General features: G+C 36.5%; 1 protein-coding gene across 1 annotated transcript; it reads right to left on the bottom strand.

The window, feature by feature from the left end:
- Nucleotides 1-4,918: 4,918 nt before the first annotated feature.
- LOC122674722 lies at nt 4,919-15,192 on the bottom strand. Its single transcript, XM_043873226.1, has 5 exons — nt 15,064-15,192; nt 9,363-9,800; nt 6,988-7,072; nt 5,579-5,718; nt 4,919-5,014 (listed from the first exon to the last, which is right to left on the bottom strand). The coding sequence occupies exons 1-5, from the start codon at nt 15,190-15,192 to the stop codon at nt 4,919-4,921; spliced, it is 888 nt and encodes a 295-aa protein (XP_043729161.1).
- Nucleotides 15,193-18,196: the final 3,004 nt, after the last annotated feature.

Below are 18,196 nucleotides of genomic sequence, written 5' to 3'. Positions count from 1 at the left end.
TTTCATGGATCACCTATTAAAACTTCAAGAAACTTGAATTATGCAGAACATCCTTTGCAGAATGCAATAACTCATTGCCTCATCTTTCCACTTAATGTTGCTTATATAAACAGAGCTATTAAATCCTTATTTGACTGTATTTCAATTAGTTTTGGAATTGAAAATTAGAAAGAAGATGGGGTAGTTCATTTGATAACAATGTCAGAGACATGAGGTTCTATTCTCATTTTGTCTTTTAAGATGATAATTATCAAATCTTGATCAGAAAAAAAGAAGAAGTTATAAGTGATTTCATTTTCTTTCCTGCAAGATTTTTAAACAGAATTTTAGAAACTGATTTCAAACATTAAAAAAAGGACTATTTCCCCCTCTGGAACTATAAATTCTCCAAAGCTGATGATCTTCAAGAAGGACAAATTTTGTCTCTGTTAGCTGAAGATCATCTGTCTTTTAATTTATCTGAGTTTCTCAAGTAAACTTTAAAAAACATGTATTGAAAAAAAGTGAAAAATAAAGATTCAGGTTTTGACATAATATGCAGTAAACTTAAAGTAAACTTTGACTGTTTTAATCTATGTCACCTTGTAAATATGAAGTTCATACATAAAACTGTTGAATTTTTCTTTGAGAATTAAATACTATCACAGACCATCTGGCATCTTGTGATTCCTGAAATAAAATCTACTTCTGGGAACAATTTAAGCCTTAGAAAAACATTGCTATGCCACAAATTAAACTTTCCTATTTTTTTGTCTTGGAATAATATCCCCCTTGGAAAAGTGTCTTTTTTGTGTGCGGATTACTTCCACCCTGGTTGCTACATTGTCTTCAATTTTTTTAGGTCAAAAATTTCTAGCCTTAACCAGCTGACATGTTAGTTGCTCAGTTGTACCAGACTCTCTGTAACCCCATGGACTGTAGCCCACTAGGCTCTTCTGTCCGTGGTATTCTCCAGGCAAGAATACTGGAGTGGGTTGCCACGCCCTTCGCCAGGGGATCTTCCCAACCCAGGGATTGAACCTGGGTCTCCTGCATTGCTGGCAGATTCTCTATCTGAGTCACCAGAGAAGTCTACCTTTAACCAGCTATATCCCCTCAAATAGTGTGACATTCACCCTTTAAAAGAATATACTCTATATATTAGGAATTATTCTTGTTACTATGACGGATACAAATATAAAATTTGCAATGCCTGCCTCAGGGAAGCTTGATGGTGAAAACTAACAAGGATTATTCTTGTTTATCTCACTCTTCTTAACCCGAGACTAGAACATGTCTTTCACTTTGGGTATTACCAGAAAGTTTAAGTTTTCTCAACATTTCCACTTATAGTTGAAAGATCTTTCACAAACAAAATCAAAACCCTGATGAGTATTCTTATCTCTGTTGCAACAGGAACTTTCATGTCAGATTATTTTTTAGTTTGAAAATTTTGTTGTTCTAAAACTTTAAAACCACTTTTTTTTTTTTGGCCTCTGAGAATGTGTAAATTTCCCTCTAATCTGGTTGATGACAAAACCCATTAACGTTTTCATAAGGAAATGCACAGAAAATGAATATTCAGGAGGGACTTCAGGAAGCCCTATGTTGTTTTGGCTCATCTGCTGTCTAACTGAACAAAGGAGAAATGTGAGACAGATTTTCCTGAATTAGCTTCTCTAAAGAGTGAGGTATACCTGATGTATCACTCTCAGAACCAGAAACTTGAGTGCAAATGGTAGATGTCATCTGTTCAGTCCTCTTAACTCATTATAGAGCTATCCATCCAGAACAAGTTCATACCTCCATGATAACAAAAATGACTTCTTGAATAGGGCTACAGCTGTGATATGGAATAAGAACTATACCGTGTCAGTCAAGCAAATTTATTTGGGGTTATTTATCAGAAAGGATGCACATGCTACTGTGATCTGCCACTCATTGTGAGTGTTTTGCAGTGACATCATTTATAAGTGTTATGAACATTAAATTTTTAATGGGACTTCAGTTTCCAGATTTACAGAATTGCAGTAATAGTAATACCTAACTAAACATTGCATGCTCTGGAAAGAATTGAGTGAAGTTATTTCTATGAAAGTGATTGCACATTGCTGAGTTTGACTTGTAAAAAAAACTACTAAAGGATGCAAAAATCAAGGACTCGTACATATATCCTATCTCACACAGTTAAGCATCTCCTCCATCAGCCACGGGAAGATGGCAGAGTGCTGAGGAGTGTAACAAAACAGACCACTTTATTTCTAACTCCTGGTAATCTATATCCATGTATTACAATGACCCTCATCCAGTTTCCTCCATTAATACAATGAGCAAAGTTTTAGAGTACTACATTCCAGGCACATACACCTACAAAACAAAATCAGACAAGACCCTGTTTTTTACTACTTAGTTAGAAAAAGAAGCCGTGCATCCCTTACAAGCATGTACATACCTGTCAGAATGGCTATCATCAAAAAGAGCATGAATAACAAATGTTGGCAAGAATAGAAAGGGAAGGAAGCCTGTACTCAGTTCGTGAGAATGTAAAATGGTGCAGCCACTGTGAAAACATTGTGAAGGTTTCTAAAAAAACTAAAATTAGAATTACCAAATGACCCAGCAGTTCCACTCTTGCGTATATATCCTCAAAAACCCAAACATTAATTTAAAATATATGTTCACCCCAATGTTTATAGTAGCATTACTTATAATTGCCAAAATATGGAAGCAACCTAAGCATGCATCAACAAATGAATAAATAAAGAAGATGTGGTGTATGTGTGTATGTGTGTGTGTGTGTGTGTATGTATATATATACATACATACATATATATATATATACACACATATATATATATAGAGAGAGAGGCTTCACTGGTAGCTCAGTTGGTAAAAAATCTACCTGCAGTGCAGGAGACCCAGGTTTGATCCCTGGGTCAAGAAGATCCCCTGGAGAAGGAAAAGGCAACCCACTCCAATATTCTCGCCTGGAAAATCCTATGGAAAAAGGAGCCTGGTGGGCTACAGTCCATGGGGTTGCAAGAATTGGACACAACTTAGCTACTAAACCACCACTATACACATGCAATGAAATACTACTCAGCCATAAAAAAGAAAAAAAATTTGAAAATAGCCATTTGCAAAAACATGGAGGGACTTGGAGTGTATTATGCTGAGTGACATTAGTCAGACAGAGAAAGACGAATAGTGTATGATATCACTTATATGTGGAATCTAAAACATAAAACAAACTAGCAAATATAGCAAAGAAGAAACAGACTTACAGAGAAGTAGTGTTTACGAAAGGGGAGAGGGAAGTGGGGAGGAGCCACAGTGGGGTTAGGGAGTAAGAGGTACAAATTACTATGTATAAAATAAATAAGCTACAATGATATATTGTATATCACAGGGGTATAGCCTGTATTTTATAATAACTATAAATGAACTATAACCTTTAAAGATTGTGAATCGTTAGGTTGTACACCTGAAACATACAATATTATACATCAACTATGTTTTTGTTGTTGTTTAGTTGCTATGTCACGTCTGACTCTGCAACCCCATGGACTGCTCCTCTGTCCATGGGATTTCCCAGGCAAGAATACTGGAGTGGTTTGCCATTTCCTTCTCCAGGGGATCTTCCTGACCCAGGGATCGAATCTGCATTTCCTGCATTAGCAGGCAAATTCTTTACCAATGAACCACCAGGGGTTACTTTAATTAAAAAAAAAAAAAAAAAAGCTATGCTAGATAGAGGTGTGCTCTGGGTGATGTTGGTGCCTGGATGGACAGGGGTATTCAAATAAGACTGCGGTTGGCGGGAGGGGAGGGAAGACCAGAGGACGGCTGATGGGAGGATGACTCCCATGAAATAGCTGAAGCCCCCTGAGGCATTAGACAGCTGGTGCGCCCAGGCTCTCAGGTGATAGGAGGTAGAGTTCACTGAGGCAAGGAATACAAGTGTTAGCAGGGTGTGTAAATACGATGCTTCCTGTTGTCTTGAAAGGAGGCAAAAGCCCCAAAGCAGAGGATACATGGAAATAAGTACTCCTATGTTTCACAGAGAAGCTGCTAACAGATTTATTCCTACAGGGCTTTTTAAAAGGTGGACAGGCAAGACCTGCTGCTCTCACACTCCATTCCACTCAAATTAAGTAAATGATTAAAACTCTGAAGGCCTTTTTAAAGAAGTAGGCATCGTTATCCTTCGGGGCGGGGAGGGGGAAGCACTGCAGAATATCCATTCTGGTTCCTCTGAGGAAGGAGCCCATTCAGAGGGGCCAGAGTCAACATTTATAGAGCAAAGGGATCGAAGGTGCCTGCAAGAGAGGAAACCGGCAGAAGCAGACATTTCAAGGATTCCAATGAAATCATGTAACTCCTCAGATGAAGGTAAGAACCTGGGCAGGTGATAAAGGAAAAGGAAGGAAGTCAACAAAGTGTAAATAATTACTGAGACAACAGGAGTTGAACCCCCTTGGGGAACCCTGGGGAATACGTAAAACAACCATCTCAGTTCTTGCTTCAGGGCTGCTGCTAGGAGATATAAAGCCAACGGGCACAAGGACCTGTTGTGGTCAGTTCCACAGCCAGAGATAGCCCTTGGGCAAGGAGATGCAGATGTTGGCCTTCGAAAGTTAAGCACAAATTCTCTGGAATAATAAGGACTGATGGGAGTTTGCTGGCACCGACAGTGTTTACAAAATTTGGAATTGTAACATGATCAATGTGTAGTTTTCCAGAATGATGCTGAAATCTAGGAAAAATCAAGATTATTTGATCAAGGGACTGGATTCTTAAAATGGTTTAAGCACAACACAAATACTTCATTTATAATTCCTGTGATGGTAGAGCTTCTGTAGGATAAAGTACATAGTAGTGAAAACAGTCATTTGAGTAGTAATTCTAAAGAGTTAGTCTAAGTGTTCAACAAGAAATCTTAAACTTTTTGCCCATTTTTCTTGCATGTCTTATTAAACTCTTCTTCCACACGATCCATAAACGCACTGTATGCATCTCGCCGCCTTCTGTGTCTCTTAAGGAAGATGATACAAAGGAAGTTAGTGAAAGCAAGCATATATCAACTTTAATTTTTGTTTAGCTTTTAAAAAATTGCTATTTAATAATCTTTGACTTTACAAACTTGCTCCACATGCCAAAGGCACATCTTGTTCTGTTTGTACATGCAAGACTATTCAAAGAAGCCTAATTTGTCCAAGGGAGAATTTGAGGCATAAAATGTGATTCAGCATCTTTTTCAGAGTGTTTGGGAGAGCCTTCTTGTCAGGCCTTACTTGAGTGCAATACAGTCAAAATGGGCTCCTTCAAAAAAAGTGGGAGTAAATTTGGGAAAGATTTCCCCACAACATTTAGGCTTCAATCCACCATGCCAACTATCTTTGATAAAAGAAAAAAAAAAAAAACCCAAATTCTAGATAATCCATTATTTGCATTTTAAGTAAAAGCAGAAATTTGAATGCTTCACTTTTAAAGATAGGCATACCCTTCACTATAACAAATGAAGAATTCCTGCATTAAAGCAATTGTTAACAATGCTATATACAAACAACAACAGCTATGGAAAAAGAGGCAAACTCACTGTGTATGAAGCAGATTTAACAGGCCAAGGGGCTTTTGGTAAAATTAGCTTTGAATCCCAGGTGCATTCACGAGGCTTGTAAGTGATAAATCTTTCTGTACTGTTCTGTTGACCATTTTTCAGCGATGGGGACCCACTTACTAGAGATAAGAAGACAAATGAGAAAGTTAACAGTGATGTGTCTTTTTGTTCATGAAGTCTCTCACAAGATGGTCTCATTTTTGGAGATCAGGACCCAGGAGCAGTGAATTGCTGGGCAATTTATAGATGCAAATCTAAATTAAAAATTTCTTATCCTTTCTATTATTTCTGCTAGAATTAATTTTGTCCTTCTCCAAACATCAGTTCAAATCCTACCTTATTTTATTTCCTTGGGAATCTCTTTAAAAATTTTTTTCTCATTACTGCTTTTGACTTGAGAGGCATAGTTTGCATTCTACCTTATCTTTGAGTTAGATGTTTCCTGACACCAAAGACCTGGTCTTATAAAATATTTTTGGTGTTTTCTTCCATAGTGACTTACACATGAGGAAATTTGAGGTGTACTAATTTAATCATGTACCTAGACAAGGCCTTTTAAATTTAATCCATGCTAAAATGTGTACATTATTTGCAAATAAATTATCTTAATTTTCCAATTATAAAATTATATTTGCTACTCATTTTGAAAAGAAGAAAATAAAATTAACCATTATCCCACTATCCAGAAACAACCATTGCTAACACCTTACTGGTTTATAATTGATATGTAAGTATAATAGTAAATACAGTATGTATTAGCCTTAGCCATATAAAAATACTGGATTATACAAATTAAGTCTGCATAAACACTATACAAATGGCACCATAATAACACTAATGGTATGTATATTACCATGTGCTAGACAGCCTATGCTTTACATACATTATTTACTAAGTGCTTTACATATGTATAGGCTTCCCCCTTGGCTCAAATGGTAAAGAATATGCCAGCCTTGCAGGAGACCCAGTGATTCAATGCTCACAAAAATTTTATGATGTAAATTCAACTATTATCATTCCCATTTATAGGTAAGGAAACCAAGATATAGACAGTTTAGGTAACTTAGAGCAGTGAGGCCAAGATTCAAAGCTATGCATCTTGCTTTTGGAATCTATTTTAACTCATTGGTTCTCCACACAGAACACACTGAGACAGCTCGATTTTTAGTAATTTTTAGTAATATATTAAAAGTTGTGGATAACAAAGCATATGGATTGTTGCCATCAATGAACTGAGAATTTAAAAATTTTACTGTATCGTTAAAGGTGATAAGTAAAAAAATACCTTTTGAATTATTTGCCTTTTTAAATATTCCTGTTAAGATATAATGCAGAAAGCTTATGTTTGCCATAAGCTTTGTTATCATAACTTTATGATAACAACTTACCTGTACTTAAGTGTTGTGACTTAAATTTTAATCCAAAAGGGTCCTTTTCATAAGTCATCACAAAATTTGGTAAATTATGTTCATTCTAGATATGTAAAGAGAAGATTGTGCTATTACTAATAAATATTGTTTCTTATTGCTAACATTCTACTTGGAATTCTGTTTCTCCAAAAATTAAATATTTCACCAGTAAGATGTATTTTGAGGATTTTGTTGTAGCATTTAAAACCTGCATATGAACAGTTGATGTAATCATCCAAGATTCCAGACAGTGTTTAACCAATTCATTTTATGATGGAGTCAGGACTTCACTTATCCTTCTGTGAATAATTTAGAAAAGATATTTTAAACAGGATGAAATAAAAAGAATCTATTCAGAATTTAGCAACATAATCTCAAATGCAAATAGAATTACATGTTTTATTTCTAGAGCTGAATTTATTTCAGGCAATAGGAAAAATGTTGAATAAAGCTAAAAATGATTTGCTGAGACTGGAATAGAATAAATACTGTTTTTAGCAAATTATAAAACAAAGTTTTCTTTAATATGGTTTCAATGCACCAGTATGAACTAAAATAGGATTTGTACACTTCCCAGAGCCCAGTCAAATGAAACAACACAAACGTCTCCGCTTGAAAGCTAAACCAGTGCGACACAAGAAGCATGAACTGAAAAAAAAAAAAAAAAAAAAAAGAAGCATGAACTGGGGATGTGACGTCACTGGGGAGGTGACGTCACTGGGGATGTGACGCGGGAGCAGACAAGGCTCTCTTCTTCGTGCTTCTAGTCCTGCCACCGCAAACACTACAAGTCCCGAAGGAAATTCCTTACTGCAAAATGTCTTATCTTTCATCAAATCCAATGTGAAGCCAAGTTAGTTTAGAAAAATTTGTCAGTTGTTTAAAGCTGTAACAATACTGACATCTGGTGGTTGTATAGTTTATATCTTGCTGCCTCCCATTCACTCTTGAAAAACAAATTAATTGGCATAAAATTTAAAAGTCCCAGACTGGGATCGACATATGCACACTGCTATATATCAAAGAGAAAATTAATAAGAACCTACTGGTAGCACAGGAAACTCTACTCAATGACCTATATGAGAAGAGAGTCTAAAGAAGAATGAATATGTGTATCTTATGTATAACTGACTCATTTTGCTATACATCTGAAACTAACACACTATAAATCAACTATACTCCAATAAAGCTTTTTTAAAAGTTCCTCATTCCTTGAACTTTTACTTATCCAAGTCGCGCAATTCTAATTTTAGTGAAATTTAAATAAATTAAATAATTAAAATTAATTTAAATAAACAAACCAATTGCACTTGATATTTAATTGACCTCCCCTCATTTACAAAAGGTAATATGTTTCACTTACTACAAACAGAAGCATTTAGATGCCCTGGATAAGTAAATAAGGTTACAGATCAAAGATTTTTGAATTTCCCAACTTTTATCCTAATAGCCCCTAAAAGTTCACTTTTATTGAGTACCTCAATATTTCCAACTTTGTTGTAAGAAATTTGTATATAATTGTCTCCTTCGTTACTTAAAATAACCATGTAAAACATGTAGTATTTTTATCCCAATGTACAAATAAGGAGAGAGGCTTAACAACTTATACAAAATTATTAGAAAGTAAGAGAACTAGGATACTCAATGCTCTTAACTGTTTTCCTATATTTTCCCACTGGAATAAGCTTTTTCCTTTTTATTTTTTCTTTTTTAGAGTTTTTGGTATTATCAGTCCTATTGCTTCTCTCTTTACCTAGCAAGAACCATATTTATGTGTTAGATTATAGACCTAAGTATAGGATATATTCATGTTCTAATGGAATTATATTTTGACCTAATCACATCTCCTTAAATATTTACTCCCCACCACAATTTTAAATTAGAAATTTTTGCTCATATATTGTTCAAAATATTAGAAAGACTCCAAACCATTAGAAAGACTCATTGAAGTAATACAGTATTCCCTCTTTGTCAATTTTCATTCACTCATCCATTTGTTCCATGATTGATTCATTACTAGACAGTAAATTCCTGGAAACAGTTTTACAAACATACTTCAGTCCAAGATCTTCTTGAACCCTTTCTTGAATGACTTTCTAAAGCCATCCCTAAATTGGTCATCCCTTCCAGCAGATAAAACCTCATCAGAAACATCAGCCATCCTTTGCCATCCGTTTATTGCTGAATTTGAATTGTATTGCTGCATGAGAAATACTGCTGCAACTTTATACACATTATATTCACATATACTTCTTTTATTCACATAATAGTTACAGTTAAGAAATGAACAAAAATAATATATTTTCCCCATATCTGTTCTAAGTTATTTAGAATCAAATGCTTTTTTTTTGTACCTGTCGAAAGTTGTGTGGTTTTGGATTGAGATATACACCACTTGGATATTTTCCACTCTCCACAAACATTAACTTTGCTTTATGTGAATCCAGACGTGGAAATGTAGTTATAAATTTAGGAGATATGGCCTTCTTGGGAGGATTCCTTAGGCTGGGAAGGTGAACCATTTTTCCTGGAAAATCAGGGATTTTTCTTCTTTCTTCTTCCGTGATGGTCCTTGATGGCTTTTCTGCAAGCCTTAAAGATGTATACAGTTTGTAACTAAAATCAGGAGGCTTTATTTCCCATACGTTGACTTTTACTTCAGATTGTGGTGGTTGCGGTGCATTTATTTTCCATTTGGAGTTGCGATCTTGCATGAGACAGTGCAGCGTCTCTGCAGTATCCCTGTCTCTCCTGCCTGTCTGGGACACATGGCCGTTTTCCCAGGTTGAAATCTGCAACAGATATGGAAACTGGTGAGGTATGCCACTCTAGCAACGGTGTATTGAATGTTTTCTCTCTGGGCCAGGGTAACCTCTAAAAGATTTATGAAGCAGGAAAAAAAAAAAAAGCTCAGAAATGATAGGGAGTGTGTGTAGAGGGGAAGGAAGTATTGTGGTGGCTGCAAGTATTTATTCAACATGTTTGTCACAGTAGTTACTGAGCTAGGGGCTAGGAATTCAAAACAATTAACTTGAAATCCATATCCGTAAATAAGTGAGAGAAATTGCGAGAAAGCAATGAAGACAAATAAAACCTATGTAATACAATAGATACCACAATAGTTTTATGAATGAAGATAAAAAATAAAGCCTATGTAATGTGATAGATATTACAATAGTGTTAAGAGAGGCCGGGAGAGAGCTCAGCTAGCTCCATCAGGAAAATAGAAATGATGTTGAAAGAAAATTTATCATTTGCACTGATCTTGAAGAATAAGGAGAAATAAGTCAGGGGGGTAAAGTAAAGAAATAGCATTTCACCAAGGCACAGGCAGTATGTAAAACCTGTCATAAGCTATTTCTGAGGTATCCGTGGCCATCTAAACCATGATATGTGTATTGGGCTTCCCTCACAACTCAGTTGGTAAAGAATCCACCTGCAATGCAGGAGACTCTGGTTTGATTCCTGGGTTGGGAAGATCCCCTGGAGAAGGGATAGGCTGTCCACTCCAGTATTCTTGGGCTTCCCTTGTGGCTCAGCTGGTAAAGAATCCACCTGCAATGTGGGAGACCTGGGTTCGATCCCTAGGTTGGGAAGATCCCTTGATAAGGGAAAGGCTACAGACTTCAGTATTCTGGCCTGGAGAATTCCTTGGACTGTATAGTCCATGGGGTCACAAAGAGTTGGACACAACTGAGCAACTTTCAGCTTCTACTATTGGGATCTATAGATAAGAATCATGGATTTCCTCTTTGTTGATCTGTTACAAGGACATGGTTGGCACAGTTCTGGCACATTCACATTTAGTGAATGTAAAGAATATGCCTGCAATGCAGGAGACCCAGGTTCAGTCTGTGTGGTGGGAAGATCTGGAGAAGGGAATGGCTACCCACTTCAGTATTCTTGCCTGGAGAATCCCATGGACAGAGGAGCCTGGCAGGCTACTGTCCCTGAGGTCGCAAAGAGTCGGTCACAGTTGAGTGTCTAATATGATAGTAGAAAATGCCAATGAATTTGAAATCTCCATGGAAATAGGGATAAAAATCAAATAAAATTTATCTGGCTAAGTGGAAATAAACAATGCTGGTGCCTGGGAAATAAGGGTCTGAGGTAGTTATGACTTTCCTTCTCGTGCTAGAATTTTATGCTGTTTGATAAAAACACCAAAACAGAGAAACTTCAAGATTCTAAATGCTATTAGGCAGTAATTTGAAGTTGAGAATAAAGAAAAGCTACTTTGGAGAAATACTGACAATGTCAACTTAAAAAATTAATAATAAATATTTTGTAAAATAAAATAATTGTTTTTCAACTTCTAATATAAATATTTTTTAAATGACTATGATCCATTGAGAGAAAAGCCAGAGGCATGTGTAGCAGAAGCATAGCATATGTATGTGAAGAGGTAGCAGAATAAAAAGATTTTAAAAAAATCAGTTACGGTTATATCACCAAAGGTCTTTTATGACACATCATTTTAACGAATCAAAGATACAACAAAATTTCTTAACAAAGATAAGAAATACAAGAGGAGCAACAGTGTATGGAAAGAAGTTATAATAATAAGTAGATTTAAACAAAATATGTGTCCACTATACAACTGGAAGTATAGGCCTGTGGCTAAGTCAGCTTTTGCTATAATAATGCTTTTTAACAAACTGCCCCAAAACTCAATTTCAAAAACTCAATGACTCAATGGCAACTGGAGGTCCCTCATCCCCTCCTTGTCTTTAGAGTCTGTGCCTTGCTTGAGTTTCCTGATCTAGAGGTTGCCCAAGGACACAGCCTTGAGATAGTACTGTGTTGCTGAGGCTATCTGGACAGTATACGTGACTTTAACCAGGGAAGTCCTCTCTACAAACTTTCAAGATTCAGGCAGAGTGGGGAGCCAGTACAGAGATTTACTCATCTTGCAGCTGCCCAAGACAAGCCACATAGTGTAAGTTTCTTTGCTTCTTAAACCTGTCTACCTCCCTATCTGCAAGGGTCTGCCTCTGTCTTTGGTGTTTCCCTGCCTTCCATGTCCAGGGGCCAGGTTCATATTACACCCGGGCAGCTCCTGAGGAGGTGGCAAACTAACAAACGGATGAAGAAAATGTTGTATATACAGAAAATATTCGGCCTTAAAAATGAAGGAAATTCTGCCACATGCAACAATATGAATGAACTTGGAGGTCATTATACTAAATGAAATAAGCCAGTCACAGAAGGACAATTACTGTGTGATTCCACTTATATGAAGAAATCTAAAATAGTCAAACAGAAATGGAGAGTAGAATGGTGGTTGCCAGGGCTTGGTGGGGAGGAAGAATGAGGAACTGGTATTCAACAGGTATAATGTTTCAGTTATACAAGCTGAATAAGTTCTGCTGTACAACGGTGTACTATGTTAACAGTATTGTATTGTACACTTGAAGATCTATCAGGAGGCTAGATCTTACGTTGAGGATTCTTACTCCATTTTTTTAAAGCTGAATAAAGACCAAAAAAAAAAAAAAGGGGTACTTAATATCTGAGTGAGAAGATTAGAAATTCCCCCAAGTGTTAAAAAATATATTATCCTCTGTTGCTCAATAATATAATAAAAATAAAGGTGATTTGATGAATAGGGACCCACTTACAATCTCTACAAAATTACTGCAAAATAACTTAATCATTAAAGTACTACACCAATTAACAAAACGTGGATATAGGATATAGGTTTACCATTTCCTAAGCAATGCTAAAAATATAAGTTAAATTAAAATATCTTAATTTCATGTTTATATATTTTGCTGTTGTTCAGTTGTTAAATCATTTCTGATTCTTTGCGACCCCATGGACTGCAGCATGCCAGGCTTCCCTGTCCTTCACTATCTCCTGGAGTTTGCTCAGATTCATGTCCAAATAGTCCCAGCACCACATTGACAGTGGTGGCATCCAACCATCTCATCCTCTGCCGCCGTCTTCTTTCGTCTTCAATCTTTCCCAGCATCAGGGTCTCTTCCAATGAGTTGGCTCTTCACAACAGGTGGTCAAATTATTGGGGCTTCAACTTCAGCATCAGTCCTTACAATGAATATTCAGAGTTAATTTCCTAGGAAATTAACTGGTTTGATTTCCTTACAGTCTAAAGGAGTCTTCTCCAACACCACAATTCCAAGGCATCAGTTCTAGGGTGCTCAACGTTTTTTATGGTTCAACTATCACATCCATATGTGATTACTGGAAAAACCATAGGTTTGACTATATGGACCTTGGTTGGCAAAGTGATATCTTTGCTTTCTAATACACTGTCTAGGTTTGTCATAGCTTTATTATACAGTAAACAATAAGAATGTCTGCATAGAAATTAAAAGGGTTTGTAAAAAAGGATGTTAAAAGAGAAAGGGTAAGAGTTTAAAAGTTGGCAGTACCCTTCCAAGATTCTTCTAGAGGGGAGGGCAAGCTGGCCCATAATTGGTATTTTTATTACCCTTCTCATATCTATGCATAACTTTTCATAACCTGGGTCATTTAACTATATAACCAATAATGAATTATTATTCTCGTCTAACTTTAACCAAATCACTCTTAGATGATCATCTGGTTTCATATGCACAGTAGTCTACTGGAAGATAATGAACTGGAAAGAAAATACAAGTTAGTTTGGTTTATTTTTCTCATAAACTAATAAATTTGCATGTTGTTTTCATGTTGGATGCTTCTGAATCTGGCTAATGTGACTTTAACACTGACCCACCCACTCACTAGGAGATGATGAAAATAAACCCTTGACAGTCAGCGGTTAATTTGCTCCCAGTTCATGCCTTCTTTTATAACTCTCTTGCCTCACCTATGACCCTTCTCATTTCTGTTGAAATATACTTTGTAATTTCTGAGGCTCACCGAAGGCTCAGTCTTGACTAAAACTGTAAACATACGTATCTCCTGCAGGGCTCAGAAATCTGGTTACATGAGCAAAGAAAATACATGAGAGTACTGATTCACGGTCAGGGTTTTGTAATCAGCCGCCAGAAAAGATATGGAGGTTGAAGGTGTTGGTAAGTGAGACAACAAAGTGTCTCACCAGGATGCACAGCTAGGAAGAAACTGACCAGGAGGTTTATAAATGGGAAGAATAAGAATAGGTCTAATCAATATGAAAAACAAGTGTCATGGTAGTAAGAGAGCTAGACAGTCAACAGATTAAGAAGCTCTAACTGGAGAATGCAGTGCGGTCTAGACTTCTTTTTGACGAGGAAGCTGAGAGTAGACACAAGCTCATCTATCTCCTTCTTGCCACTACTGCTCATTTCTGTCTCTGTCTGTATATGTCTGGGGCTTCCTGGCTACTAAAAACTGCAACTATGCAACATATAAGCCAGGGATAAATTATCTTTAATTTGTATGATACTTCATTGTGTCCATATATTATGAAGTTATTGTTACATATTATTCAAAAGAATAATATGCATGTAAAATTAAGCTTCTGTGATATACGAATCATGTATTAGCATATGTCATCATGATCTCGGGTGGCCACGGCCGGCAATGTCTTGGAGCAAGGCTTTGGTTCCCAGGATATTGTGGCTGGGTCACAGCAGTGAAAGCACCAGATCCTAACCACTGGACCAAGGGTCAGCGACAAGGGCCCTGGCCCTTCAGCTTTGCAGAAGAGAATTCCCACACAGATGGGAAGTACTGAAATAAGTAAAGTATTTATTAAGAGGAATAGAAGAGTATACTGGAAATCAGTTCTGAACATTCATTGGATGAATTGGATGATGCTGAAACTGAAGTGTCAATACTTTGGCCACATGATGTGAAGAACCGACTCACTGGAAAAGATCCTGAGGCTGGGAAAAATTTAGGGCAGGAAGAGAAGGGGATGACAGAGGGTGAGATGGTCGGATGGCATCACCGACTCAATGGACATGAGTTTGAGCAAACTCTGGGAGATAGTGAAGGACAGTGAAGCCTGGCGTGCTGCAGTCCATGGGGTCACAGAGACGGACACAAATTATCAACTGAACAATATAAACAATGCGTGGAAAGACAAAGGGCAGACTCAGAGAGAGAGGAGCTGAGTCTCACCCTCATGGCAGTTTGAATTACTTTTATGGGACATTTCTTCCGGGTTTCCTTTGGCCAGTCATTTTGATTTGTCTGGTTCACTGTCCATATTTGGTATATCTCAGGATCCTCCCACGGGTGTGCATGCATCTCTAGGGCCCAGGTTCATCCCTCAATTGTCCTGCTATTCTCATCTTGGAGTTTCAGTCAATAGGGAATGAATCTCCAATTGCTTTACCCTTGGGGTGGGGGTGGTCCATCTTCCTCCTCCCTCAATTGTAGTCCCAGGATACCCCAGCAGAAAGAAATCAACTGGAGATCTAGTTGAATGACTGAAGCTTGTGATGGCAATATCACATTATGCTCCTCACGTTGTGTGGAAAAAGCTAAGGCATAGAGAAATATGGTCATAAGATGTGAGGTTGAGAAAGTAAGAGAAAGTAAACTAGTAATCTCATTTAGTCAAAGGTTTAGTGATAAATGTTGATATACAGAAGCTGTACTTTGCCAAAGATGTCTCACTGGAAATAATAGAATAGTTTAATCTGCATTCAACAAGCCCAGTTATTCTCCATCTATGAAATTACACTGGTCTTAAGGATTAGTTTAAATGCCACTCCAGTAAAAGCTTTCCCAGATCTATCAGGGTTCATATTTCCTTATGAATACAGCAGTGGAACTTGAATTTACATTTTGCCTTGTTCCTTGTATTAAAGTTAGTTAATTGCAAGATCTGACCCAAATTAGATTGTAACATTGAGACAAATATACCTATTTTTACAAACACTATGTAGGGTTCTGCATATTTTAGGTTGAGTCATGTGAAATTTCTTTTATTCAATGATGTCAATCTTACAAAAGTGCAAACTAAATGGTTCCATGATAAGAGGAATAAGAATTTTATGTGTCAAATTCTAGAAATTACAGATTTTTTTGGAAACTGTATCTAAAAGCTCAAATATCTAATTACATTTTTTCTAAATAATGAAAGCTTCTAATAGTGGCAATATAAAAAATAAACTTTAAATTTCTTCCTCAATATTTTCTACTGCTGCTGCTAAGTCACTTCAGTCATGTCGAGTCTGTGCGACCCCATGGACGGCAGCCCACCAGGCTCCGCCATCCCTGGGATTCTCCAGGCAAGAACACTGGAATGGGCTGCCAATGCGTGAAAGTGAAGTCGCTCAGTCGCGTGCGACTCTGTGTGACCCCAAGAACTGCAGCCTACCAGGCTCCTCCGTCCATGGGATTTTCCAGGCAAGAGTACTGGAGTGGGGTGCCATTGCCTTCTCCGGATATTTTCTACTAGAATGTCACAAAATATTTTTGTTATCTGCTTTAATAATCATATTTTAAAATAAATGCATTCCTTAGGTTAGCAAATGTATGCAAATTTAAGCTTATTTTGCTCATAAATATGAGTTTAATTTTGTAAACTTAAGTATTTGGGAAGCTAGATAGACAGAGAGATAGACTGATACAGATATGTACCTGATACCTAAATGCTGTCAACAAGCAAAGAGCATTGTAAAATAGTCTGCTATTAAGATCACAGTGAAATCCTTAGACCAGGAATTCATTTACATTTGTAGATTTATAAAGAAATTCAGCACTTCCAGCTTTCTCCTTCTTAACATATCTCATGATTTCGCATTTATAATATTACATAAAAAGAGATTGCTTCTCTCATAAATGAGTTAACGCCATATATTTTAACATAAAGTACACAAATTCCAAAGATCTAGATAAACTGACAAACTAGAATAACTCAAAATAAACACAAAAAAGGAGCATTCATTAGAAAATCAGTAACTTCACTCACCATTTAAAATTGCGAGTTTTAATAAAATTGTTTTTGGTAGTATGTCTCAGAAGATCTTTTCTGCAAAGCCAGATGAGAGTAAGCAACAGATAGTTTATAAGGAAACATTTAGCCTTTGTTTACAAAAGATCTCAAAGTGTATTTAAGTTTTGCCCACCTGGGTTGCTAAGAAACTGAATTAATTTTCTAAAGGACTCAAGTCAGATTAGGAAAAAAAGTGAAAGTAGGACCTCTCATGTTCCCTAAAACCTAGCAACAAGGCAATAACTCCTGAGCTCTTTTTGGAAATGTTAGAAAATCAATATATTACAAAATTCAAAACTTAGTAAACATCAAGAGAGAAAATAATCCCACTCTAGAGCAGTTTTACTAAATAATGTCTTGACAATTCACTTTTCGTATTTGTTTAGTAATCTTTTTGTAAGTCAACATGAGTTTAACATTTAATATAAGCACAATTTGAAAAGCAGGTTCAACTCTTTTATTACCTTGGGTTTAAGAATGTTTGAGTTAATTTCCTCAATGTTCATTTTATAAGGCAAGTGAGGATTACAAGTTGTTCTTCCATAATTTACAGCTTAACCTACTGATTTCTGCAAAATAAATTATGGAGAAAGCTTTCTGTTTTCACTGGTCAAATTCTACACTCAGTGATCTCTTGGTGAGATTAAAAAAAAAAAAAAAAAACCTCATAGAAAATTTCAAATGTGTACCAAAATAGACAGAATTGCATAATGAATCTTCATGTTACCATCACCTGGCTAAAAAATTGATCAACTTATAGCCCAAATTGCTTTAAACATCCTCCAACTTATCTCCTTCTCTTATTATTATTTTGATGCATCATATCAACTTATCGAGCTTCCTTGGTGGCTCAGTAGTAAAGAATTCTCCTGTCAATTCAGGAGACATGGGTTTGACCCCTGGGTCGGGAAGATCTCCTGGAGAATGAAACAGCAACCCACTCCAGTATTCTTGACTGAGAAATCCCCTGGATGGAGGAGCCTGGCTATCAGGCTACTGGCCATGGAGCCAGCAAAGAATTGGATACTACTTAGCGACTATACAACAACAACAAAACAATCAACTTATCAGTAATTATTTTAGAAAGTTTCCACTAAAAGAGAAAACACTTAAAAAAAAAAAAGCATAAACATAGCACCACTATGAAATCTAGGAAGAGAACATCAATTCATTGATACTAATACCTAGGCAAAATTCAAGCTTCTAATTATCCCACAAGAGTCATAAATATTTTTGGTTTTACTTTCTCTTTACAATTTGTTTGTGATTTGGGCTAGTTATTTACCCTCATTTGGTCCAAAAAATTCC

This window comes from Cervus elaphus, chromosome 18 (assembly GCF_910594005.1).
Source record: "Cervus elaphus chromosome 18, mCerEla1.1, whole genome shotgun sequence".
Taxonomy (NCBI): Eukaryota; Metazoa; Chordata; class Mammalia; order Artiodactyla; family Cervidae; genus Cervus; species Cervus elaphus.
Note: the sequence above shows the minus strand (reverse complement) of the source record. Positions and strands in the feature narration are given on the sequence as shown.

Coding starts and splice junctions, on each gene's coding strand:
- LOC122674722 (XM_043873226.1), bottom strand. CDS start 15,192: ATGCATGCACACCCGTGGGAGGATCCTGAGATATACCAAATATGGACA. Junction 5,719..6,987: donor GTCACAACACTTAAGTACAG/GTAAGTTGTTAT, acceptor TCTTATCTCTAG/TAAGTGGGTCCCCATCGCTG. Junction 5,015..5,578: donor TTAAATCTGCTTCATACACA/GTGAGTTTGCCT, acceptor ATCTTCCTTAAG/AGACACAGAAGGCGGCGAGA.